This window comes from Natrix helvetica, assembly GCF_964273705.1.
Source record: "Natrix helvetica genome assembly, chromosome: 3".
In the NCBI taxonomy this organism is placed as follows: Eukaryota; Metazoa; Chordata; class Lepidosauria; order Squamata; family Natricidae; genus Natrix; species Natrix helvetica.
The window spans coordinates 11,849,302-11,876,068 of record NC_138549.1 but is presented as its reverse complement, the minus strand read 5'-3'; the positions used below and the strand labels follow the sequence as shown (position 1 = coordinate 11,876,068).

The 26,767-nt window shown below is 39.4% G+C and overlaps 1 protein-coding gene across 4 annotated transcripts in view; it reads left to right on the top strand.

The window, feature by feature from the left end:
• Window positions 1-26,767, top strand: part of DACH1 (dachshund family transcription factor 1) — a 363,503-nt gene that overhangs the window by 300,505 nt on the left and 36,231 nt on the right. For 3 of the 4 annotated variants that reach the window (XM_081949432.1, XM_081949430.1, XM_081949433.1), the window contains 2 exons: window positions 6,626-6,679; window positions 24,935-25,086. In XM_081949432.1, coding sequence (XP_081805558.1) covers window positions 6,626-6,679; window positions 24,935-25,086 — 206 coding nt within the window. The remainder of the gene's footprint in view (window positions 1-6,625; window positions 6,680-24,934; window positions 25,087-26,767) is intronic. The other variant, XM_081949431.1, reaches the window with a different exon arrangement.

Here is a 26,767-nt window from a genome sequence, read left to right as displayed (position 1 = left end):
ATATTATTAACTTTAATGATATTTGCATAGATGAGAAAGGAAGGAGGGGAGGGGCGAGGTATCTTTTTCTCATCTTTGGGTGGTTTTTTTTCCCCCTATAGAAACCATAAACATATCATCCGATAACCTTTCTAAAGAAGACATAAACATTCAGTTACATATATTTTGATTTTTTCCCTGACAGTCTATTGGAGGGAGAGGCATGACAGATTTCTTCATTGTCTTTTTTGCCAAAATTTGTCCTTTCAGTCATTCTGTTGACTCCCCCCTTTTAGCTGCTCACCTCACAATGAGAGAGGAGACAATTAATGGGTCGGTGATTTATCACTGCCAAAACCTGTCAAGGACTTCTTATGTAGCCCGAGAAAAAGCCATTTCACATTATGGCATTTCATTACGAATGCATTGTATTTACAGCTCACAGTTTTATTTTCAGAACCTATTATCAGGTGAAACAGTTGCATCTGAAATGTTGTTTGTGACATAGGTGACCTGTTAGGATTTGATAAGTATTTACGCCAGAGCACAAGAGGCTCACACATCTGCTGTTGGCAGAAGCAATGGGGAAAAAAAATAAACCTGGAAATGAGGCATTTGATTTTTCTGGTTCTTACACTGGAGCATCTGTTGCCGCAATTAAGTGGCATTCAGTAATTGCGAGGCAGTCGTGAAATAAACATATGCATTCTTGCCAGGTTTTAGGATTTGGTGTCCTTACTCTAAGGAGAGACAGACAAAGTGACTTCAGGAGGAACAAAGGGGTCTGTGATAAAAGTTGCACAATTAACTTTCTGGTGGCAGAAAAGAAGATCCAAGAAGAAAGGCAAAGAGGGTGGAGAAAGCAAAGGGAAGTTCTACTTTGGCCATTGGCCACAACCACAATTAGAGGATGGCCATCATGAGTATTTAAGCTATGTAAAGGTAAAGGTTCCCCTCGCACATATATGCTAGTTGTTCCTGACTCTAGTGGGTGCTGCTCATCTGTGTTTCAAAGCCAAAGAGCCAGCGCTGTCCGAAGACGTCTCCGTGGTCATGTGGCCGGCACGACTAAATGCCGAAGGTGCACAGAATGCTGTTACCTTCCCACCAAAGGTGGTCCCTATTTTTCTACTTGCATTTTTACGTGCTTGCGAACTGCTAGGTTGGCAGAAGCTGGGACAAGTAATGGGAGCTCATTCCATTACACGCACTAGGGATTTGAACTGCCGAACTGCTGACCTTTCTGATCGAAAAGCTCAGCGTCTTAGCCACTGAGCCACCATGTCCCTTTTAAGCTACATAGGACAAAGCTAAAAGCCAGGGAATATCTTAACCATCAGTGTAATTCTTCTCCTCCTGATACTTGGATAATATTTGTGAAGGTTTTTGCTTTTTTTTTTTTCATTTTATTGAAGGAAGGTCATTTCTAGGCATATCCGGCTTCTGAGATGAGGTGTAGGAGGGAGGGAGATGCATATCAACAACCATCCTTTATTTTGGTCACAAAGAGCAAGAATATTGAAAAGATCTTTGGATGTGTCGACCTCTGATCCCACCATCATATGGAATATGGAAGATAATCAGTCATCACAATGAGGGTTTCTTTTGAGCTAGATAATTGAGGGTCCTCTTGGTAAGGCTTTGGAAGATGCTATCTCTTGTAAAATAAGTGACACAATGGCTGTAGGGAAATTGTGGTGCTTTTCAACTCTTTCCCCGGTAAGGTTCATCCTGTAGAATATGCATTCCCATAGATGTTGTAAGAGGTCTTTTTGCAGGTAGAGTGATACATAGTAAATTGGCTTACTATTGTTTGAAAGACCTGAAGATCACAACAAAAAAAGAACCCTCTTTTTTTTTTGGGGGGGGGGGGCTTTGTTAATTCTGCCATAATTTCAGCTTTTTATGACTTACTTGTGTAGGAAACATCCTAGTCACTTCACCAAGCATGTTATGCTTAATTTTGGAAGTAGATTTTATTTTAAATCAGATTGTTTATTTCCTGAATTCTTTTCCTGCTATGTCTTTCTGGGTGAGGAATTCCTAGTCATTATTATTCTGTCCTTCTCTATGCTACCAAGGTTATTTGTTGTTGTTGTTTGTCTATCTGTCTGTCTGTCTCCCCCCCCCACCTCTCCTATTTACATGTTTGTTCATCTTTTAAGTTCTCCAAATATGGTTTACATATTTTCCATCTCACATTTCAATTCTGTGTCAAACCTTGTAGAGGTCCCCCCCCCCCCATACTGGCTATCACGAATATCTTTCGGATACTGGCCCAGATCTCTTGAGAACTGCTATTAAGCAGCATTAGGAACAAAAAATACCGATTGTGCTACATTTTGGCATGAAGGCAAGAGAACTGAAAAGTGAAAATGCTTACCCATTGCTGAATAAATATTGCAATCTACTTTAAAGACAAGAATCTTCATCATATCCCTCATGTCCTTGGTGGTAGAAAGATGAAGTGCAAAATCTAATCCATTCACTATATAAGATTGATTTTACCTTTATTTTCTCTAATGCTGCTTAATGTATAGGTTTCCATCAAGGTTTAAAGAATTTCACTTATGACTTCTGTATGAGGACCGGAGAATGACTACCTCTTCATGAATCCATTAAATATCTTGGTAATAAATCATGCATCCCTGATGACACCAAATAATTGATACAATATCATGCTGCTACTTTAAGTATTTCTACTGCCCTGATTCTACAACACTAGTTATGTCTTGGAGAGGTGGGGATTGACAATGTGTATATGACCCAACACATTCATGGTTTATTGCATTGACAATTCAGTTTTGTTTATAACTACCATTAAAACTAGTTACTTTTTTATATATAAATATTTTTTATTAAATGTTTTGATCTTTAAAAACAATAGGGAAGACACAGCAAAGAAAAGAAACACAATAAGACAAAACAAAACACAGAACATACAGTACATAATAATATACAATAATTTTACAGCTTTCTCTATCGTCTTTCTTTCTTAGCTTTTATAATTCTCCCTTCTGTATTGCCTTCCTCTCACTATAACCTTGCCCTATGATTTAACAAACATAGTATTAACACTTATAATACTATTCATTATTTATATCCATATATTTGTATTCTCTATTTTCTGTCTTGGCTTCTGTTTTCTAGCCACTTGTACATTTTATTCCATACTTTATAGAAGTCCGATTCTTCTCTTTCTTTTAGTTCTATTGTCATTTTATCCATTTCTGCGCATTCGAGTATTTTCCTGATGGTAGTTTCATCTGAGGGTGTATTTTTTTTTCCAGTTTTCCAGTAAGTGACTTTTTGATGTCACATAGCACAATTATTTCATTTCCACAACAGCAGTGATGCTGATAATTAAAATAACAATGTGTGTACTTTCAAATATAACATCTTTTCTGCATCTGGATGCTACAGCAATTCAAATATTGGTATTATTGTTCTACGTAAAACCAAGTTTTGTTTTAACCTTGGCTTTGAACCTGTAGATATCCCAGTCGGAAATAAGGTCAACCATAGGCGTAAAAGCTGATAGCAAGATAAATTATTTAGATTTGCTGACTTTCTACAGCCCATATGAAATATTTTTTTTTAAAAGAAAACTGTATGTGACGGGTGTCTCTGTGTGTGTTTGTGCAGCTATGGACAACACAAATGTGTACAATGGCTTATGATACCTCTACATAGAAAAATCCTAATAGCTACAACCAAGTAATTCAGTAAAAAGTAATTTTAGCTGAGAGTTTTCTACAGCCGTTTCCTAAAATAAAGTTGATTGATACTGGTTGGGTTGAATTCCAAGAGACATAAAGCAAATGATAAATGTAGGAATTTCTGGACAAAGAATAGCATTTAGCTATTGGTTATGGTGCCAGAAATCATTATAATAATTGATGAAAGAATATTCCTGACAACAAAATAATGATATAGGAACGAAAGACTAATGAAAATACAGAGATGGGGGGGGGGAGATTTTGAGTTATTTAAAACTTATTTTTTACTATTTCTTTGCCATTTATTTAATGCCATTTTCCCCAGAGAGAGAATCTGTAATCACACATATTTTAAACAAACTACTAATATTCCAACTTTGGTTGGTTAATGCTTGCAGGGCACTTACAGATGCTAGAATAATCTACAATGTTTTTGCTCAATCTGCTCTGGAGATGGATGAAATAAATAGTTTAAACTAATTAATGTAACACCAGCTGTTACATGGGCTTGGCAGACGTCTCTGCGTTTTGATGGGTTGAGAGCGGCTGTTGGAGTTGACTTTATTTTAGTACAATGTTGATCACAGTAGAAGCTGGAATAAATGGCAAAGGAAGAAACAGAAGATAAATTTCTCTATCGCGCAAAACAAATATTGCCCTTTCCCAGAAAACCATGTTGGAGGAACATTAAAATGATTTTGATGAGGTCATACGCACTTCGACAGCTGATGCTCTCCTTTTTAAGGGGCCATCAAACCAAACTATCCTTGTATTCAACGCCATTCATTTTAGTTGGGTTTGTATCTAACTGAATGAGAGCAACATTTAAGAGAAACACACCAGAGGTGGGTTCCTACTGGTTTGGATTGGTTCGGCCAAACTGGCAGTGGTTTTCCCACCTTGGTTGCTGGAACCAGCAACGGCCCAGGCCTACCATGCCCCAGACCAGTTCCCCGGTCTCTTCTCCCATCACCGGCATGTTTTTGCACAGGCGCAGAACAGTTTTCAGTAAACTGCTCAAGCGCAGCAACACGCATGCAAAATGCTCTCCCTCAGCGAACTAGTAGTAAACCAGTTAGGAACCCAACACTGAAACACACACACACTCTGTGTGTGAGTGTGTGTGTGTGTGTGTGTGTGTGTATGCATTCACTCATATCTATGTGTGCCTGGATTGAAGGGTTTATATGAGGCATTACTTCCATTAAAATACAAGACAATAAATTACACTGAAGATTATTTGTATTAATAATAATAATAAACTTTAATTTATAGACCGCACCCTTTCCTAAACAGGACTCGGGGCGGTGTACAGACATATTAAAACAAAGTAAATACAAAAATGTAGGTAGATATACATAAATAGACAGAGGAGGTAGGTTATACACTGTACAATAGATTAAAATTCAAATATAAATTAAAATTACCCTTAAAAATTACCCCAAAATAAGGTGTTTGCCAGAAGGTTGAAGGTGGGACTATAAATCAGCCAGGCCAGCTAATTGGAACAGGTGGGTCTTAAGTTTCTGTCGGAAGGAGCGGATTAAAAAGGTAAAGGTAAAGGTTCCCCTCACACATATATGTGCTAGTCATTCCCGATTCTAAGGGGCAGTGCTCATCTTCATTTCAAAGCCAAAGAGCCAGCGCTGTCCAAAGGTGTCTCCATGATCCTGTGGCCGGCATGACTAAACACCAAAGGCGCACAGAACACTGTTACCTTCCCACCAAAGGTGGTTCCTATTTTTCTACTTGCATTTTTACATGCTTTCGAACTGCTAGGTTGGCAGAAGCTGAAACCAGTAACGGGAGCTCACTCCATTATACGCCGCTAGGGATTCGAACCGCCTGAACTGCCGACCTTTCTGATCGACAAGCTCAGCGTCTTAGCCACTGAGCCTCCCTTTTTTCTGTTACTTATTATTTAATGGCCACTGTAGATGCATATATTATGAACTAGGAATTTTCCTTCAAATCTTTAAAGTCCTCTAACTCTGGGTATATTTCCATGTTGCTGCTGTTTTCATATTTCCTTTCCATTAATATTAGAAATAGGGCTGCTCTCCTTTGTTGTAGGGCAAGGAAAGATATTTCAATTTATGGGGCTTATAAACCACCATGGATATCTCAGCGATTCATTAAATTGCAAGGGGTAGCATGAAGAAATCTTCCTTAATTCCCTCTAACCTAAACATTACCCGGTCCAACCTATTTATAGTAAATATTGAAATTCAACAACAAAGAAATAATATTTTTTTGAAGATAAGAAGTAGGGAATCTTTAGGGAACCAGACTGTTAGAGGGACTGTTATCTCAGGAGGCCTTCTAGCAATGAGATAGCCGTATCAGATACAGCTTGTTTCCTGCAAATCTATCTAATAAGTCATTATAGTTTCCCGAGCAGATGGCAATGGCTCTGTTAGAGGAATTGATGGATGTGATATGATGTCATCAGTGAACTGACATGGTTCACCCAGTACTTGACCTCTAAGAAGAAGTTCTAACCGGTTATAATTCTAAAGGGTGAACTTTCGTGACATTGGCTAAATGGAAAATAAGTGCAATTTGTATTTCTCTCTGGTAGTGTTTACCCCTTTCCCTGCACGCCACATAATGGGATTTGGTCCCAGAAGGTTTCAGGATATTGTTGGAAGGTTTTTACCCTGTACACTTCCAAGGATTTCAAATACAAATCTACATTTGAACAGAAGGATCCAGGGTGTAGATTCAAGTCAGATTCCTACTTGGATTTTGCTTTCATTACAAATTCACAAATGAGCTTATGTGGTTTTATTGATTGTGTTGCTTAATGCCTTAAAGAGCAGAAAGATGAACAGAGTCAGCATTAATATTTTTAACTATACTTTAATTAAAATAAGCCACTGTGTGGATATGCTCCCACAAGCCTTTCTTTTATTTTATTTTTTTAGATTGGCAGAGGAATCATATACCAAGCCTCACTGTTTCACATGGATTACTTCCAAGTAAAATTATTCTTTAAACTCATTTGTTTTATTTTTCTGAGAATAGACATAAATAAACATTGATTGCTTGACCTTTCTGCTTCCCACTGTTAAAAGTCAACCCATCTCCTTTTTCATACTTGCACGTGGAAGCTTTTAAATAAGTTGAAATTCTACACACACACACACACAACACACACAATATATATGTGTGTGTGTGTGTGTTGTATTTGTACTGATAAATAAATAAAGGGAGACTAGTATAGATCTATTTCGAGCTAATTAGCTCTCATCAGCTAGCCATACCCTTACTGGGATTCGAACCTGGGCTGTATTATATCTCAGGCAGGAGTCTTAGCCACTAAGCCACAGGATCGCCTCCTTATCAGTTGAGCCAGGGAAATAGGTATGTATTTGTGTTACAACTCCTGGTATGCCTAAATATGGGAGGAAGGTCACTACTCCCTCTTTCTGTCCTTCGGCTCATCACAGAAAACCATGCAGGCAGAAAACCATATTTTTATTTTTAATGTTGCCTTTTTATATTTGTGTGGTATTTGTACTGATAAATAAATAAAGGGAGACTAGTATAGATCTATTTCGAGCTAATTAGCTCTCATCAGCTAGCTATATATATATATATATATATATATATATATATGTGTGTGTGTGTGTGTGTGTGTGTGTGTGTGTGTGTGTGTGTGTGTGTTCATTTGTGCTGATAAATAAATAAAGGGAGACTAGTATAGATCCATTTCAAGCTATTTAGCTAGCCATACCCTTACTGGGATTTGAACCTGGGCTGTATTACATATTAGGCAGGAGTCTTAGCCACTAAGCCACAGGCTCTCCTCCTTATCAGTTTATATAGTATATATATATACTCGGAACATTCATGTTTTGCTCTCCTCTGCCATGAAACTCTATTATTCTCCCATCCAAAAATCATGAGCTTTAGAAAGTCTCTTTCTAAAATGCTCCCTTTATAATATGTGTTTCTGCAGATGGAAATTATTTGTTTGATAGAATACTGTATACCTTGTGAATTCCTTGGGGAAAGTGGAGGGCAGAGAAGGATGCGATCGTGCTTATATGATCAGATATTTCAACTAATTATGGAAAGAAATAATTAGCACATTGGTTTTGTGTTCACTTTGAACTATTTATGTCATTTGTCAGTAGCACCCACTGTTTTCTCAGATATGTGAATATCCTTTTTTTCCCCTCCCATACTGGTAGCCCGAGTTCAGAGTGAAAGATTAATCAGATGTGAGTAAAGCAACTAACATTAAAAAACTATTATCAAAAAAGGAAGAAACACCAAGATTGGGGCTTGGCTGATTGTTTTCGGATGAACTGAAAATGCTTAATTAAAGTGTTAGCAGCTTTTTTTAGGTACAGATATTTCCTCAATTAAAAACCTAGTTCCCCTTGTAAATGATTTTACATTTCCAATGATTTTTCCATAAACATAATTGCAGCCATCTATGGCAGTGCAACTACTATCACTAAGGAAAATGTTCCAGAGATCCTAAATTACTTTAAAATGACAGCAAAGCTTAGGTTGAGTTTCAAACAGTTTAGCAATGAATTAATTTTACAGCAATTACTATGGTAATATGATTGTAATTTAAATTCACAGTCATATTTTTTTTTTGTAAGGATGGGAAAGCTTGTTTTCAGTTCATCTAAAGCTGCATGCTATGTTATTCTCCATACTTATTCCTTGCATTGTACCCTGGTTTTTGCAACTGAAAAAGAGATCTTGAATCCATGGACTGAACCCAAATTGTTCTTGTAAAGTTGTCCACTAAACCTTTCCTGATGTAAATTGATATGGCTGAAATGTATGTAGCAATAGCACTTAGACTTATATACCGCTTTACAGTGTTTTACAGTCCCCTCTAAGTGCTTTACAGAGTCAGCCTATTGCCCCCAACAATCTGGAGTCCTCATTTTACGGACCACGGAAGGATGAAAGGCTGAGTCAAACTTGAGCCTGGTGAGATTTGAACTGTCAAATTGCAGGCAGCCTGCAATCAACAGAGGTAGCCTGCAGTGCTGCATTCTAACCGCTGTGCCACCGTGGCTCATCAAAATGCATCATGTTGCATTCCTTAGGGGACCATTTTGCTTTCAGAAATAAAAATTAAATTAATAAAAATACTTTTTACTTAAGATGATATCTTTCAAATCTGTCAAAGGAAAGTCTTTACAATACTCAGCAGAACCACAACCTAGAGTTTTCAATAATACCTATCATTGCCTTTGGTCCCCAACGGACATCAGAACATATCTAGGGGCAAATCATGGACAGATAAGACAATAGTTTTCCAAGAATTTCCAATGCTTGGGTGAACATTGTCTCAATATTGCCAGTTTATGGAGATTCTCAGTCATCCAGGTCATGGCTGTCCCAAAGGTGCTTCTTCAAGAGACAACTGGACTTTTCTTTGAAGATGTTTTCTTCTCATCCAAGAAGCTTCTTCAGCTCCATGTTTCCAGCTCTTCCTCCCCAATAGTACCATCATTCCAGGTGAATTGGGCTTCAAACAGCTGGAACCAATGGGTTGAACTAGAATTCAGGGCGCTAAGATGTGACAGATATGTCCAAAGGAGCCACGGACAAAAAGATGATAAAGCAGATGAATTTTAGTCTTTTTCATGCTAAAATCATTCTGAAATTTTCTTCAAAACCATTTGGGTGAGGTCAAGTCCTTTGATACTCTCCTCTCCTTCCTCTTCCTTCTTCCCTTACCTCTCCCCTACGCCTACTCTTCCCCTTCCTACCCTCTCTCCTTCTCTTTCCCTCCCTTCCACCCTTGTCTCCTTATCTCTTTCTTCCTTCCCTCCTCTTCCTCCTGTCCTCTCCTCCTCTCTTCCTTTCTTTTGTTGTTATAGGTGTCTCTTTCAAATCTCAATTTATGCTTTCTTGGGATGGCATTTCCCCAAACCCAAATATAGTTTAGTATCATTTCTTATTCCCTTCCCTTCACTAATCTATCCTAACTATGTTTTTCCCCCTTTATATCTCACTCTTGAATATATACTTGTATATTTAGTACTTTCTTTTCTGTTTTCCCCCTCTTCGCCCCCTTTCCCATTTAATAGTGTATCATCTGAGTTCTGTATCTTCCCCTTTCTTTTCTAAATTTCTTTCTCTAGCCAGTTATAAAATCTTTCCCATGTCTTGAAGTACACCAATTTATCTTTATCCTTTATTTTCAAAGTCAATATGATAGACAAATATATATGTATTTTTAAAAATATAGAAATTGTTTTCAAAGCCTTGCTGTTATTCCCTCCTCTTATTGGAAACTTACAATTAAAACAAAAATAATGCATATGTGAGAAGGAAGGAAGGAAGAAAAGAAAGGAAGGAAGGAAGAAAAAGAAAGGAAGGAAAGATTTTTTTTTACTATAAATATTTTTGTCAGGGTTTTTTAAGATCTACTTAATTTTGGTAAGCACTTATATGTAGCAGAAAGCAAGACCCAATGCCTTTCATATGTCTTTTTGTTGTGCATTTAATGACTCACAAATTGCACTTCACACTTGGGAAACATATAGATATGTATGAATCAGATCCAACTTGTGCATTGATTGAGTCTAAGTTTGGTTGTTTTGATTAAAATTACATTTCTCCCCCATCCCTACTGATCAGCATTCCCACCGCAGAATTTGCTTAACTTCATCAGAATTAATTGACTTGAGATAGGGATGTACAATCAGTTCAAAGCAATTAGCAAAGTATGGAGGATTTTTTTATGCAACTTGGAGAATATCATTTTTATGGTAGCATAAACTTTGGTGAGAGAGATTGTCTTTGGTTAAGTTATTTCTACATTGATAAGAAATTATTTTATAGCTTCATTTTCCTCCACGTTAGAAGAATTATGAAGCTATGTTCAAGGGTGTATTATTCCTGTTCACTGCATGTCTTGAGTGAGAGCTCTTCTGTTGAAATAAAAATTAGATGACTGTGTAGCCTGATGCAGAAATATTCATATTTATTGTCATAAATCCCTGCCATTCTTCATCTGGATTTTCCTTTCAATTGTAGCAAACATCGAAAGGTCCAGTTCAAGCCCTAGAAGGAAAGATCCAAGTGTACAATGTAAGAGGAACCAGTAGTAGCTGTAACCTCCTGATAGGGCCCCTTTTCCAAAGCCATGTTGGTTACCTCTGTTTGTTTCATTCACATTTTTAGATGTGTACCTGAAGCACACCAGGTGTGCTTTTAAAAGAGTATGCCCTTAAAATAAGTTCATTATGTACCGGTAATGTAATAAAAGATTATTCACAGTTTAAAATGCAAATTAATTCACAGTTCATACAAAATGAGGAACTGGAGTTTCCATTTCAAATAACTCCTTGATGGAATTAATAAGTAGGTAATCAGTAGATAAGATAAAAGGGACACGGTGGCTCAGTGGCTAAGACGCTGAGCTTGTCAATCAGAAAGGTCAGCAGTTTGGCGTTTCGAATCCCTAGTGCCGCATAACAGAGTGAGCTCCCGTTACTTGTCCCAGCTTCTGCCAACCTAGCAGTTCGAAAGCATGTAAAAATGCAAGTAGAAAAATAAGAGCCACCTTTGTTGGGAAAGTAACAGCGTTCCGTGCGCCTTTGGCATTTTGTCATGCCAGCCACATGACCACGGAGACGTCTTCAGACAGCGCTGGCTCTTCGGCTTTGAAACCGAGATGAGCACCACCCTCTAGAGTCGGGAACAATTAGCACATATGTGTGATGGGAACCTTTACCTTTTTTTAATCTGTAGGTATCATGATAGGACTTATACATACTCGCTGATAACACGGTGCTGCCCTGGTATTTATTTATAGGAAGAAAATGTTGGGACCAAAATTAATTTCTAGTGTTGGATTCTCCCCCTTACCAGAGGGAGCCCCCTTGTGGAATACTATGAAGCCATTACCATGACAACTCCACTGCGCTGCACGGTAGAAGCCGTTTTACGGCAGTACAGTAGAAGCCATTTACAGGCACAACAGGTTGTTTCTTAACAGAACCCACAACCCAAAGGGTGTTAGGCGGACTTCAAAAACCCCAATTCCCATCTTCTCTTGGAATTCTCCTTGTGCAACAATTAACTGGACTCATTCAGGTCGATCCAAATTGCTTTTGCAACCCCAAAGATGTGCATTGCAGTAGCAAGCCATCCTGATGCCTTCCTTCTGTCCTGATGGGTGTATTGTATACACCAGCTCTCTTTAGAGAATCTGTCCCTTAAGCCAGTGGGAGATGTTCCCGAGATCCTAGAAAAGTTTGTTGGGAAGAAGAGTGAGACCTGTGAAAAATTCTACAGGGAACAATGTTGATTTCCTTGTTGGGCTAAGAAGAGTATCATCTACTCATGAAGAGGTGGCTACATTTCGTGTGGGGAGCAATTTGGGTCTCAAACGACTTAAGAACTATCTAGTAAAATTGGTCTACTTAATGGGTTTTCATTGAAAAATTTGGTGGATATTTTAAGAACTATATTAAGATATGGACATTCAAGATTTGTTATCTCTGAAAGACAGAAGCTTCTAAATTTTAGCCAAGCCGGGGGGGGGGGGGGAATTATGATTTACATAGCAAGTGACAAATTCTTCTAAATGTATTCTGGTTAAACATAGGAAATGCATTCCAGGAAGTTACTTTGGCATTTTAAACATTGTATAAATAAATAAAGATGTTAAAAATAGAAATGTATCCAAATCAAATCTTTATACATGGTCCATTTAAAAAAAAAAAACAGAAAAATATAAGCAATATGGATACCATGAATATACAAAAGAATATAAATAAAATTATCTTAAAAATTGAAAGAAAATCCCGTAACCATAGTAATCCATAACATGCTATTAATAAAAATGTTTCTACTTTCTTGGAGATTTATAAAGAGCAGTTTTCAATTAATTATGACAATTAAGAATTGATAAACAATTAGAAGTATTAACTTACTTTTCTTTAGATAATCTTATAAGCTTAGTTATTAGTTTCTGTGAGTTTTTATATTTTTCATGTTTAAAATGTAATAATGTTACTAATTAAAAAAGGAAGTATTAAGTATTAATTGGACATTTTAATAATAAGACAGATTCTGCCTCCAAGTCTGAATAAGTTTATATTTTATATTCAAATGCTTTTATTTGTTTTGCTTTCTATGTTTCTGATATGGATACTTTCATTGTATCCTTGTAAACCACTCAAATACTCTAGTGAAATGAGGAAATGTACATATATATGTTAAAAATAAACTAAGTAGTAGTTATTTTAGCCACAGCTTCTCAAGAGTAAATTCACTGAGTTCAAAATGAGTTATTTCCCGAGAAACAAGTGTAAGATTGAGTCTAAATTATTTTGTTCCTAAACCCAAGGAATTGGGTACGTCTAGCGAGAAGTCTGTTAGGGTAGCAGTGTTCCAATATTTGAGGGGCTGCCACAGAGAGGAAGGGGTCAAACTATTTTCCAAAGCACCTAAATGCAAGATAAGAAAGAATAGATGGAAACTAATCAAAGGGAGAAGCAACCTAGGACTAAGGAGAGATTTCCAAACAGTGAGTACAATCGACCAGTGGAAAGGTTTGCCTTCAGAAGTTGTGGATGCCACATCAGGGCATCGGGGCACAGGGGGGTCACACATGCATGCGCGGGGAGTGCAGGGGGCGGTGCCCCCCTCACGCCCAGTTTTTGGTCCCAGGGAGGCCTGCTAGGCCCAAAAGGGGCTGCGGTGGATTGCATCTGTCACATCTGTGTGTGCACTTTCGGCACATGAGGACAAAAAGGTTAGCTTTCCCTGGTATAGAGTCTCCTGCTCGAGCAGGGGGTTGGGCTACAGGACCTCCAAGGTCCCTTCCAACTCCAGGTATTCTATGTTCTATTTCCTAATTTTCAGGGCTCTACTATGTTACAGGTAGTAATGGAATTTACCTTTGTGTGCAAGCCTTTGTATTTATACTCCACGTCATCACTACTATTTTCAAGTATTGTTCTTCACTGTTGGTAAAGTTCACTTTTTCTAAGAAGTCAACAGCCAGACCTGTGGTTCCTTTTAGAATGAAAAAGAAAAAGAGAACTATAGTGTTGGATTTATTTCCCTAGAAACGCATAACTGTCCATTGGTGCCATAAAGTGAAAAATATCAATGCAGGGTAGAAAGTCAATTGAACTGTGGTTATCTTAGATTTGCCCAAATAGAGTTGGTGGATGAAATGTAGGTCCTGGAGTCCCATGTTTTGCAAGGTTTGCCAATATTAATAACTGTTTTAGTCCTCCCATTGGGACAAATAGCCTCAACATAAAACTTTTCATGCAGAATGAAAGAAATGGGGTACACACTGGAAAAAAAATATTCACATCCATCACCTACTTATGATAAACTGTCAAGGAGTATATTAAAATATGGGCAGCCTTTGGAAAGACCCTGGGAGGATGGGAGGAGCAGTGGGATTTAGTGATAATGGACAAATCTCATGCTACACCATGTTTTGTAAGACTCTGTTTCAATCTTGTAATGTATACTTGACAATCATTGATTGCATTCTATTTTTTTTACTCTCCTCCTCCTCCTCCTCCTCTTCTTCTCCTTCCTTCCTCTTCTTCTTCCTTCCTCCTCCTCCCCTTCCTCCTACTCTTCTTCCTCCCTCCTCCTCCTCTTCTTCTTCTTCCCTCCTCCTCTTCTTCTTCCCTCTCCTCCTCTTCTTCCTTCCTCCTCTTCTTCCTTCCTTCCTCCTCTTCCTCCCCCCTCCTCCTCCTTTTCTTAATAATAATAATAATAATAATAATAATAATTATTTCTTAGCCGCACCCTCTCCCGAAGGACTCGGGGCGGCGTACAACAAAACATAGGAAATAAATATATCGACATACATATAACAAAACATATACCAAAACATATACACGACATATACACGACATATACAAGGAGGAGGTGAACTGATAGATAAAAACAAGTAAAAACACAATGTTTAAAACCCTTAAATAAATTGAATGCAATTAAAATACCCCAAATAAAAAACCCGTCAGGAGCGATATAGTTGGATCAAAGTTGAGCCAGGCCAGCAACAGCAACTTGAAAAAGGTGGGTCTTGAGCTTTACACGAAAGGAGCAGAGGTCAGAGGTATTCCTAATATCCGGAGGGAGGTCATTCCACAGGGCTGGGCCCGCCACAGAGAAGGCTCTACTCCTAGCCGCCGCCCCTCGACACTGTCTGGTGGACGGCACCTGGAGGAGGCCCTCTCTGTGCGAGCGGATTGGTCGCAGGGATGTCTTCTTCTTCTTCTTCTTCTTCTTCTTCTTCTTCTTCTTCTTCTTCTTCTTCTTCTTCTTCTTCCTTCCTTCCTTCCTTCCTTCCTCCTCCTCTTCTTCTTCCTCTTCTTCCTTCCTCCTCTCTCTCCCTCCTTCCCCCTCTAGCTCTCTCCCTCTCCTCTCTCTCTCACACACAGAAGCACTTCATATTTTAAGTAAATTGGTAATCAGCTCAGACAACCTTGGCTGTCATGAATATTGGGACTCTAAAATATAAATATATGTCTACACTTCTGTTCTGCTTAAAATGCAAAACGTAACTTCTTATAAAGCTGGCATTTTTTGTTGCAATGAAATTATCTATAAGGGATAGTATTAAGTGCTGGCAGTAGTATATTAGCATGTCAGATCCGTTAAAATATTTAAAATACAGAATTGTCAAACAGTTATATAAGGAGTGTATGTTGCTAGTATAAATTTCAAAAGGCTAATAGTGGAACACTAACTTTTTAAATGAATAAAGCGGGGGCGGGAGAGTGAGAAACTTGGGAAACTCAATTTATTTACTTACAATGTAAAACATGTCATCGTTAAATAAAGCATCTCAAATGTTTTAGCATTTCATTCTATGACATCATTGTGGCCAATGTACACAAGCAGTTCTATTTATTCATTCATTTAGTTATTTTCAGACTCCAGATAACTTATAATGGTGATACAATACAATGCAATCAAATGCAACTGAGACTCAACTATCCCAAGAACTGATAGAACTACATACCACATTCATTTAACTTATAAGCGATGGAAACATTTTTTGATCACTCAACTAATAAATGATATGTTAATGGTCCATGTCCAAAATATCTCCAAATTTCTGTTTTTCATCCCTATTGTTCTGATGCAGCTCCTCAAACATGACAAACCCTGTGATGTGGTCTCAAAAGATTCTTTTATTAGAAATGCCGGCAACCCCAGCAAAAAGGTTTTTCTCACAGGCTAGCAAGTGAGGCCAGCCGGAAGATGAATAGATGTCTGCGCCACCTATTCATCTCTGCCCCCTGCCTTTTATCCCCAGAGCTAGGGGCCTCGCTAGCAGCAGTGGCTCTTCCTTCCCTGGGATCAGCACATGGATTTCCACTGCTCTCCTCTCCTCTGTCTTCTGCACAGCCATGCGTCAGGCACTGGACCCAGCTGTTCCTCTTCTTCTTCATCAACCACTTGGGGGCTGTTGACTGTCCATCTGAGGGCTCAGGCTCTGCCTCTGTCTCTCTCTCTATGACAGCTCCATTCCCTCTTCCCCCTCAGAGCTCTCAGGTTGCCTTGACGCTGGACTGACTCCCACGCCGCCTCCTAATGTGATTCAGCTGCTGGAGGGGCTGGTGGCCAACCTATTGCCCATGAATCCTCTGGTCTGTCACCTCATCATCAATCAAATACATGGTTCTCACTCGTGATTCGTGCTGCAGTGTTAAAACCGCAATGTTTGCAGTAAACTGCCCAACGGAACGTTGACATATCCTAATGATATTAATCAAGTTTGTTCCTCTAAGTGAAGTGTGAATAGTAAGATCCTTGTATTATACAGACTCCACCGATTTGATTCAGGGAATCTGCGTACACAGGTTCCATCTTTCCAGAAGCTACAAATCTGAATTATATACATCAATGAATGCAGAGGTTGTGTGTCCTTTGCAAAAGTGATCTACCATCATGAGGAGTGTGAAATGCTTGTTTCGTAGAAATGAATGCACTGGTTTGGGGTTTTTTTTTTTTTTTTAGTGATTTGAACTTGTGTGTGTCATGGATCCTTCTCTACCGGTTTGCAAATGTGAGTACACGCAAGTCCATACATACATTCGGCCTTACACACACATGCTTTGGCTTGAAACCATGCCTAAATGGGATGGCACAGAGCTGGGGTAGGTGGGTGGGCGGGCGGGCCCATCTGTGATTTCCACTACTGGTCTGACTGAACTGGTTCGAACTGGCTGAATATCACCTCTGCATGGATCCAACCCTGGACCCCTCTCCAGATGTGAGTTCAGAAGAGGAGCGTAAATTTGAGTCTGCAGAGGAAAGCTTAGAGCCGAGTATTGTCCAGGATGAGGGCTCAGAGAATGGTAGCCTGATGGAGCAGCCTCAGCTGGGTTGATAAGATGAGTGCCAGGCTGAGGCAGGTGAACTACAGCTGCAGCAAGTTGTTCAGGAGGCACCAGGCAACGACCAGAAGCAGCTGCCTCCCCATAGCAATGAGGAGGAGGTGGAATCCATACCTCCTCCTGATCCAAGGGCAAGTAGACAGAGAGGAGGCAGACACTTTGTTGGTTGGCTAGGCTATTCATGAGGAGGCAACCTCACCTCTCATGAAGGGTTTCACTGGCATTGCCTACTTAACCCAGCCCTGAGGAATCTAGTGTTGCTGGAGCAACATGCCCAGTTCTGTGCCATGTGTGTTTGTGCCTTGTATCGTGGACTGCTTTTGTCCCTGTGGATTCAGTTTCTCAACAACTCTTGCTGTGCTGAGCTCATAATCTGAACTTGTGCAATGGGAGTGTCTTCTGAGGACCTGTTGGGGGGGAGGGGTTGAATAAACACCTGTAGAACTCTTGCTGTGGGGGGGCGGGGGAGTGAGTGGGACATCAAATATGGCAGTAAAGGTAAAGGTTCCCCTCCTACATATGTGTTAGTCATTCCCGACTCTAGGGGTCAGTACTCATCTCTGTTTCAAAGCTGAAGAGCCAGCGCTCTCCAAAGACATCTCCATGGTCATGTGGCCAGCATGACTAAATGCTAAAGGTGCACAGAACGCTGTTACCTTCCCACCAAAGGTACCTAGTACCTATTTTTTTCTACTTGCTTTCAAACTGCTACATTGGCAGAAGCTGGGAACCACTCTGTTATGCGGTGCTAGGGATTCGAACTGCCGAACTGCCGATCTTTCTAAGCGTCTTACCCATTGAGCCACCACATCCCTAAATATGGCAGTACAAAGAGTTAAATCATAATTTGTGGGAATCAGATGTCCCAAATTCCTAAATGGAGGAAGTCCCATACAGCTCAAAATCTTATTACTTGAATTATTCTGTACTGCTGTGACTTGTTTCTTCTTATTGTTTGGCCTAACATCGGCTAGTAAGGTTACCTCTAACAACCAGAATAGACATTTATATCATTAATAAAGTTACAGTACCTTTATTAATAGTAATAAATATATACTAGGTAGAATCTCATATGTAAAGGTTTATTGAACCTTTCCCCTGGCATTTGAAATGAGATCAGCGAAATAAAAAACAGCACCCACCATCCATAAGACTTTCTGCAAATTAGTAATACGTCCTCATCACGGGAGATTCACGAAAAACCAGCTGTTCTTCTCAATTTTTTTTATTCTCCCCAAGGGTTTGTTTTGGAGTGAGTAATTCTTTGCTAAGACTGACAGCGCAGCATATGTCAAAAAAATTACATTCATAAAGCTCAGTTCAAAGACGGAATCAAAAATCTGTGTTCCTTGCCCTTTATTTGACATTGTGGGCGCATCATTAAAATTAAGCAGAAATCACGAGGCCCTTACATCTTACTTTATCATGTTTTCATATTCGGATTGAAGACTACCTAAAGACACGTATCTCTATATACCTGCTATTAGCAAGATTGCAAACTCTGGAGACAGAAGATGAGACGAAAGGTAAAACTGCTCAGTCACGTGCCAATTTCACAACTGTCTTGGTGAGAATTGTGCTTTTGTGTGTCTTACCTTAATCACACTTTAGAGATTAGAAATGGCCAACCTTTGCCACTTTGGAAGTTCTCCAAAGAAAATATTAAAAGCCTGGAAAAGCTTTTCCATCTTCTTCTGATTCATGGTTTTTAATAATGTACTTCAAAACAAAAGTGTGAACTTCCGAGAACATGCCTGACCTTTCCATGGAATAAGAATCATCGCCTTGCTCCAAGGGCTTATTCCAACTACCGACAGGATATGGTAAACGATGGGTGGTGAAATGGAAACTACAGTAAGAACACTTTGTTGCACAACTATTAGATCCGGTCTGGTAATGAACTGTTTGCATGAAAGACTATATCCATGTCTCTCCACCTTTGCCTCAAATTTAATTGTGATTTTTAACCGCATCAGTGAATATCTCTGCAAACAGCTTTTGTAATCTTGGTGTTATGGAATGTATTCCAACAGCTTAGGAAATAATCAAATTTTGACTTCTACGATGAAAGGAAAGCTTCTTCTTTTTTTCTCTCTCCTTGCTTCTTACACATCTTTTCGATGAAGGGAGGAATGTTAAGATTGATATAGTGACGGAGGAGAAGTTGCTTGGTTTAGCTTGCAGAGGATAGATACTTAAGGAAAGGCAGAAAGGAGGGAATGGATGGTTTTACTGCTTAGAGTTTAGGGAGGGAGGGAGGGAGGGAGGGAGGGAGGGAGGGAGGGAGAAAGGAAGGAAGGAAGGAAGGAAGGAAGGAAGGAAGGAAGGAAGGAAGGAAGGAAGGAAGTTTTATAAAAGGAAAGAAGATTAGAAGAGACCAACTCCTAAAGTGTCATTTGCGGAAAGAAGTGATGGCAGTAAGAAAAGAAGCCCTGTTCTTTTATTTCCCTTGAAAAATATATTTGTAACTTAGCAACCTGTGAAGAAACATAACAATTGCTAATTGAGATAGACCACACTGTTGCTCAAAGACAGAAAAAGGGTAGTTGGTAGGTTGAAAGGTTGGTGGTTGGATTATCAGAGTTGGATAACTTGGTGTCCCAAGTTTTTCTAAATGGTGAAATAGTCTAATTAAATAAAAGTCATGCTACATGTCAAATATCGGCTAATGTGCTTCTTGCATGCTAGAGTGTAATTTTGAGCTTGAAAAGTTGAAAGGGCTGTCTCAGTTCAAAACCCTCTTTAGGGAATATGGGCTGTGCAATACAATACAGATAGACTTTGACTTACGACAGTTCATTTGGGGACCGTTTGAAGTTACAAAGGCATTGAAAAAAATAACTTGTGACCATTTTTCACATGACCATTGCAGCATCCCTGAGGTCACATGATCAAAATTCGGACACTTGACAACTGACTCATAGAGGGATCTTGGAGTCCTAGTGGACAACCCTTTAAATATGAGCCAGCAGTGTGCAGCAGCTGCCAAAAAAAGCCAACACAGTTCTAGGCTACATAAACAGAGGGATAGAATCAAGATCACGCGAAGTGTTAATACTATTTTATAATGCCTTGGTAAGGCCACACTTGGAATACTGCATTCAGTTTTGGTCACCACGATGTAGAAAAGATGCTGAGACTCTAGAAAGAGTGCAGAGAAGAGCAACAAAGATGATTAGGGGACGAGACTAAAACATACAAAGAACGGTTGCAGGAACTGGGTATGTCTAGTTTAATGAAAAGAAGGACTAGGGGAGACATGATAGCAGTCTTCCAATATCTCAGGGGTTGCCACAAAGAAGAGGGAGTCAAGCTATTCTCCAAAGCACTTGAAGGCAGGACAAGAACCAATGGGTGGAAACTAATCAAGGAGAGAAGCAACTTAGAACTAAGGAGAAATTTCTTGACCGTTAGAACAATGAATCAATGGAACAACTTGCCTCCATAAGTTGTGAATGCCCCACCACTGGAAGTCTTTAAGAAGATGTTGAATAGCCATTTGTCTGAAACAGTATAGAGTTTCCTGCCTAGGCAAGGGGTTGGACTAGAAGACCTCCAAGTCTTCTAACTCTGCTATTGTATTGTATTGTATTTATGACAATTGCAGTGCACTTGGATCATGGCATCAACTTTTGTAAACCTCTGATGAGCAAAGTCAATGGGAAAGCCAGGTTCACTTAACTGTGTCATTACTGTGTCATTACTGGCGGCAATGATTCACTTAACAACTGTGTCGAGAAAGATCGTAAAATGGGACAAAACCTGCTTAACAAATGTCTCACTTAACAACATGAGTATTGGGCTCAATTGGGGTCTTCTGTCGAGGACTACAAGATAATTTACCTCAAGGGATGTATCTGGTCATGTTACTCCCCTTATAGGCACAATTCCATCAATAAAAGGGTGAACATTTCCCACCCCCTCCTTCTTCTGCAGTCTTTCTGGGCATCGGGGATGGTCTGGATGGGAAAGATCAGTGAGAAACTTTGTGTCACAAACAAACATCACTTAGGGATACAGGCAAAGGTTTTGAGAATAATATGTGGTATCCTTTGGTTGTTTTCATGCAAAAGGAATTAAGCATCTTCGTCTCTCACACCCTGTTAATGATTTGCTAGAAGCAAGGTTATGGCACCGCTATGTTTAAAGACAGTCTTGCTATTTTTAATTAGTTCATATTTACAGTACAGTGTCTTTTCCTTTAAAAAGAAAAAAGAAACTTTCCCAAGTTTCTCTCAGTCATTGCTTATCTCGCATCTACAAATAGCCACTCTTCCTGTATATGAGATATGCATTTGTTTTCTTTCAAATACGTTCACCCGGAGTTTATTTCATGCAGGATATAAAACGCACACACACAAAGTCGCATTATGAAAGATTATTTGTCTTTAAGTTAAACATTCATCAAAATAGTTCAACTTGAGTTCAGTCCCTTCTTCTGACATTATAGGTCAGTATGGCTACTGTTATTTCAGTTAGTGATTGTATAAAAGAGAATGTTGAGTTGAGACAGGACTCATTACATGTGTACGAGGAACAAGTATTTCCTGGTTTTAAACTTGGTGGTACTAAGAAAGACTCAGAAAGTGAAGAGAAAAACAAAGGATCTCTCTCTCTCTCTCTCTCTCTCTCTCTCTCTCTCTCTCTCTCTCTCTCTCTCTCTCTCTCTCTCTCTCTCTCTCTCTCTCTCTCTCTCTCTCTCTCTCTCTCTCTCTCTCTCTCTCTCTCTCTCTCTCTCTCTCTCTGTTATATAGACACATTCATAATGGTAGGTATGGTTCCAACAGTTAAAAACCTCTCAAGCGAAAACAAGGCTGGCAGCTTTGATATAAAAGCACTGAAAATATTCAGATGAACCCCGAGATATTAAATAAGTGCCCCCAAAGTAGTGGGGAAATACAGAATATCATAGAGATTGGTGATAGAAGTCCTTTTGTGGTCTCATTTTCACTTTGCTTAAGCAAAATTGGAATGGGAAGTTCCTTCTATCACCAACGCTCTTTCTCTTGATGTAATTTGGATCTTTTTATTTATTTTTCGTTCTTGTGGTCAAGAGTTGAGATTAAAATCAGACTTGCAGAAAAAAAATGCTTCCTTCCTTCCTTCCTTCCTTCCTTCCTTCCTTCCTTCCTTCCTTCCTTCCTTCCTTCCTTCCTTCCTTCCTTCCTTCCTTCCTTCCTTCCTTCTGCCTCCCGCCATCAATTCTAAGCAGCTTACCATGCACTAAAAAACATTCAGGGATGGGCTTCAAAAATGTTAGCAAGGGTTATCTGCCTGGTTGCTGTGTGGGTGTGGCCATGGTGGGCGTGGCCAAGTTGGCCACCTGTACCACAGCAGGGGGGCATATTTGCCCTTCCCGGGCTCCGGAGGCTTTTCTCGAGTCTCCTGGAGGGTGAAAACGGCCTCCCCAGGCTCCGGAGGCCCTCTAGAAGCAGGAAATAGGCCCAAACATCAAGTAGATCCATTTTTCACCCTCCCCAAGCCTCCGTCCACACCCTCCACTTACATGCATCCAAAATGGGCCAGGTGGGGGCTCCTGGGAGGGGCAGGGTGGGCAGAGATCCAGCCAGGAATGGGATTTGGGGGTTCTCCAAACTGCACAGAATCTTAGCTAGAGGTTCTCCCCAACCTCTGCGAAGCCCCAGCCACCCACCCCTGCATAAAACTCTAGATCTTCTTTTAACAACACTTTAATTTGCAAAAGTAAACATTTGCTCATTCTTCAGAAGGCCAAAAATGAGACAAAACTTTAAATAGCTACACTGAATTGGTGTTTAGCAGTAACTCAGCATAGATTATCTATTTATTAAAATTCAGAAGAACTGCTTTCTTGAGTTTCTTTCTTCTTCTTCTTTTTTCTATTTCTGTATAAAAAAAGAATTTTAATCTTTTCCCCTCAGTCTTCTATGAAGTACAGAAGACTGAGGGAAAAAGTACAGCTACTTTAGAGAAAACAATCAAAATGCATTCTACTGAAAAACTGGTGTCTTAGGCTAGCTGCAGTTATAATTTAATTATTCCTTTTCCTGTTTAAAGGTTTTCCCACAGTTCTTTACCTTTAATATTTCCCCCACAAATTACAAAGCAGAAGGACAGTTTCCCAAATTATTCTTTTAAAAAATAAATTACCGCCAACACTGCTGCTGTCAAGATTGCCATTGCTATCTATTGTCTTTGTAATGGGATTTTCTAAGGGAGATTTTTCAAACAAGAACAACAACAAGAACCTCCTATATGAACTTGTTGCCAAGGAAAATAGGGAAGAAACCTTGAAGTTCTTTTCAGGTAGAATAGAGTAGAGTAGAGTAGAGTAGAGTAGAGTAGAATAGAATAGAATAGAATAGAATAGAATAGAATAGAATAGAATAGAACAGAACAGAACAGAACAGAACAGAACAGAATTCAATACTTTATTGGCCAAGTGTGAATGGACACACAAGGAATTTTTCTTTGGTGCATATGCTCTCAGTGTAAAATATATTCATCAAGAATAAAAAGATACAACTCTTAGTGATAGTCAAGGTTACTAATAAGCTATCAAATCGTACTAATAAACAAATAAAACAATATAATTTGAAAGATACAAACAACATGGTTATAGTCATAAGTGGGAAGAGATAGATACTAGGAAGGAAGGGAATAATAATTAGTAATATAGTTTTAGTAAATTATTTGAGCGTGTTGTGGGAATTAGTTGTTAAGCAGAGTGATGGCATTCAGGGAAAAACTGTCCTTGTGTCTAGTTGTTCTGGTGTGCAGTGCCCTATAGCTTTGTTTTGAGGGTAGAAGTTGGAACAATGTATGTTCAGAATGCAAAGGGTCTGTAGATATTTTCACAGCCCTCTTGTTGACTCGTGCAGCATACAGGTCTTCAATGGAAGGCAGATTGGTAGCAATTGTTTTTTATTTTCTGCAGATCTAATTATCCATTGAAGTCTATGTTTGTCTTGTTTGGTTGCAGAACCAAACCAGGCAGTTATGGAGGTGCAGATGACAGTCTCAATAATTCCTCTGTAGAACAGAATCAGCAGCTCTTTGGGCAGTTTGATGTTCCTTAGTTGGTTTTTTAATGACTTTTTTTTGTTAGTTCATTAGATGAACTATGCTGTAGTTTTCTTTATGTATAAACATCATTTAAATGTAGAAATTATTACTCGGTGATGAAAAACAAGAGTTCGTATTCGGAAAAACTGAAGGCTTGGTAGTAACTATTCCAAGTGGAATTCCTAATTTCCAGATTCTGAACACAACTTTGGAATATGTTGTACGGCAAAAAAAAAAAAAAAAAAAAAAAAAAAACCAAAAAAATTCACATTTCTAAGATGTCTGTTGGAATGGAGATCATCTCTTCAGAAATGAGCAGTTAATTGAGGAAGAGTATTCATTTTGTTGTTGATGATGAAGGAGATAGTTGACTCTGGTCAACGCACAGAAAAATGTGAACATAAATCATAAGTAGTCCGTATAAAAGATGTATCATAGCAAGAAACATTCCATTGTCCATACAGACAGTGCGCAGGCTAAAATGAGATAATTGGGAACTTACCCATAAAGCCAGCCTAAATATATTATCACAAGTATGTGTGAGATAATATTAGTTTTAAAAAGATTCTATGGCACTGTAAACTCAGTCTCATTAGAGGCTGCATTTAAAAGGCTTATAAAGTTACTCATTAATGCTATCTGGTTGTATCTCCACCGCTTTTTCATTAAAGAAAATTCAGCAGAAAGCATTTTCTCCCGATAGCAGGAACCAATTTGCAATAAATGTTCTGGAAATCACTAGGGAAGCCATTACTGAGGTCTAATAAAAACAGACAAGCGTAACTTGTTCTATATTTTTGTTTCAATCACATACAGATGAGACCCCGCTTTCCACACCAACCACAAGAGACAGCCTTGACAAACTTTCGCTAACTGGCCACGGTCAACCTCTTCCTCCTGGCTTCCCATCTCCTTTTCTATTTCCTGATGGATTGTCCTCCATAGAAACCCTCCTGACAAATATCCAGGTAGGTCGCCGCAGAACAAGGCAGAAAAAAAAAAGTTCTGGGAACAGATGTCTTTCGTTTCAACTAACACCTCATTCATTTGAACTGTTTAAAGGCAGCAACGTGATCAAACGAATTGTTCAAATCCACTTGTTTTTCTTTTTCTTTTTACAACTCTTTAATCCCATTATTCGGGGTGGAGTTGGGGTGACGGAATGTTGATGAGCATTTACTGGCCGGTCACACTTCTTGACACCTACGTGGAGTTCACAGTAGATATTTTCTCTATGCGCCCTGATAAAGAAACATCTGTCATTACCTAGGATGAAACTTCTGGACCTTCCAAGCGAGAGGTGAGCGTCTTCACCTCTGGGCTATTGCACTGGTCTAAAAATCCACAAAAATGCCACTTATAAAATAGGCTTCGTGGACAAATGTGCTGCTGAGGCTTTGGAGATTCTTCTCTGTTGAACAATAAAGATTCACAGGGATCATCCTGACTTCACAGAGGGCACTCAATGGACAGAGCCTTTTGGAATGAAAAGTTTCAGGTGGCATTGATTGACCTGCAGAAATGTGCCTTTAGTAAAAAGCTGCTTTAAGAATTTGTGTTTTAAAGAAATGTGCTTGAGGAGAAAGATAAGGGAGTTACTAGGTTTTCTCAAAATTTCCTAGGAAGGATTTGAAGTTTTAAGCAAGCACAGTGGCTATTAGGCAGAAAAATCACTAGGGAAGTTACCTGCACATTTATGGATCTTGCCTATCTGAGGTGGATTTTTTTTTTACAATCATCTGATTCCAGGGTGAAGCAAATAGCTGAGCATAACACTCCAAATAAAACCTTCCAATATCTCTCTAGGTTTAAAAGAAGAACTAAGTATAAACTAGGAATTTCCTTCCTAGTATGAATATAATTTCAAGTTACTAGTATTAGAAGCGACAGGAGAGGAGCATGGTGACCTAGTGGTAAAGACACTGGTCTTGAGAGTTCCACCCTAGGTAGCGGCAGAGGTATCTCTCCTAGGGTGCAAAGCAGGGGTGAGTTCTGGCCGGCGTTACTGCTGGCTCGCTTGTGTGCGCTGAATGTACATTGTGCGCGCATGTGCAGTTCAATAGAAATTGTTCTGCAGCAGAACAATTGGACAATCTTTGGCAGAACAGATGGTGGCAGTAACGACGGCAACTGGGGAACCGGTTCAGAGGCGTCTCTAGCCTGGATCGCGCTGGTTCTGCGACCCAGGCCAGCATGCCACTACCGGTTCAGGAGAACCGGTAGCAACCCATCTCTGGTGCAAAAAAAGAAAAATCTGCTGTGAACTTTGTGTGATGCCAGGAAGGGCATCCTGCCAATAAACTCTCAGCTCCAGCAAGGTGCTCCAACTCGACCCTGAATTAAGGGATTACAGGGTTACCAAAAGGGAGGTTTAGTATTAAAAGAGACAAAAAATGAGAGAGGGAGGGAGGGACGGAGGCAGTGGTGAGATTCAATTAATTTAACAACTGGTTCTCTTCCCTAATGATTTCTTCCAACAACCAGTTCATTGAACTGCTCAGAAAGTTGACAACTGGTTCTCCCAAAGTGGTACGAACTGGCTGAATCCCACCACTGGAGGGAGGGAAGGAGAGAGAAGAGAGGGAGGGAACTTAAAATAGTTTGGAAGCTTAGTTTATAGTGTTAAAGTCCTGGAAGACTATGGAGCAC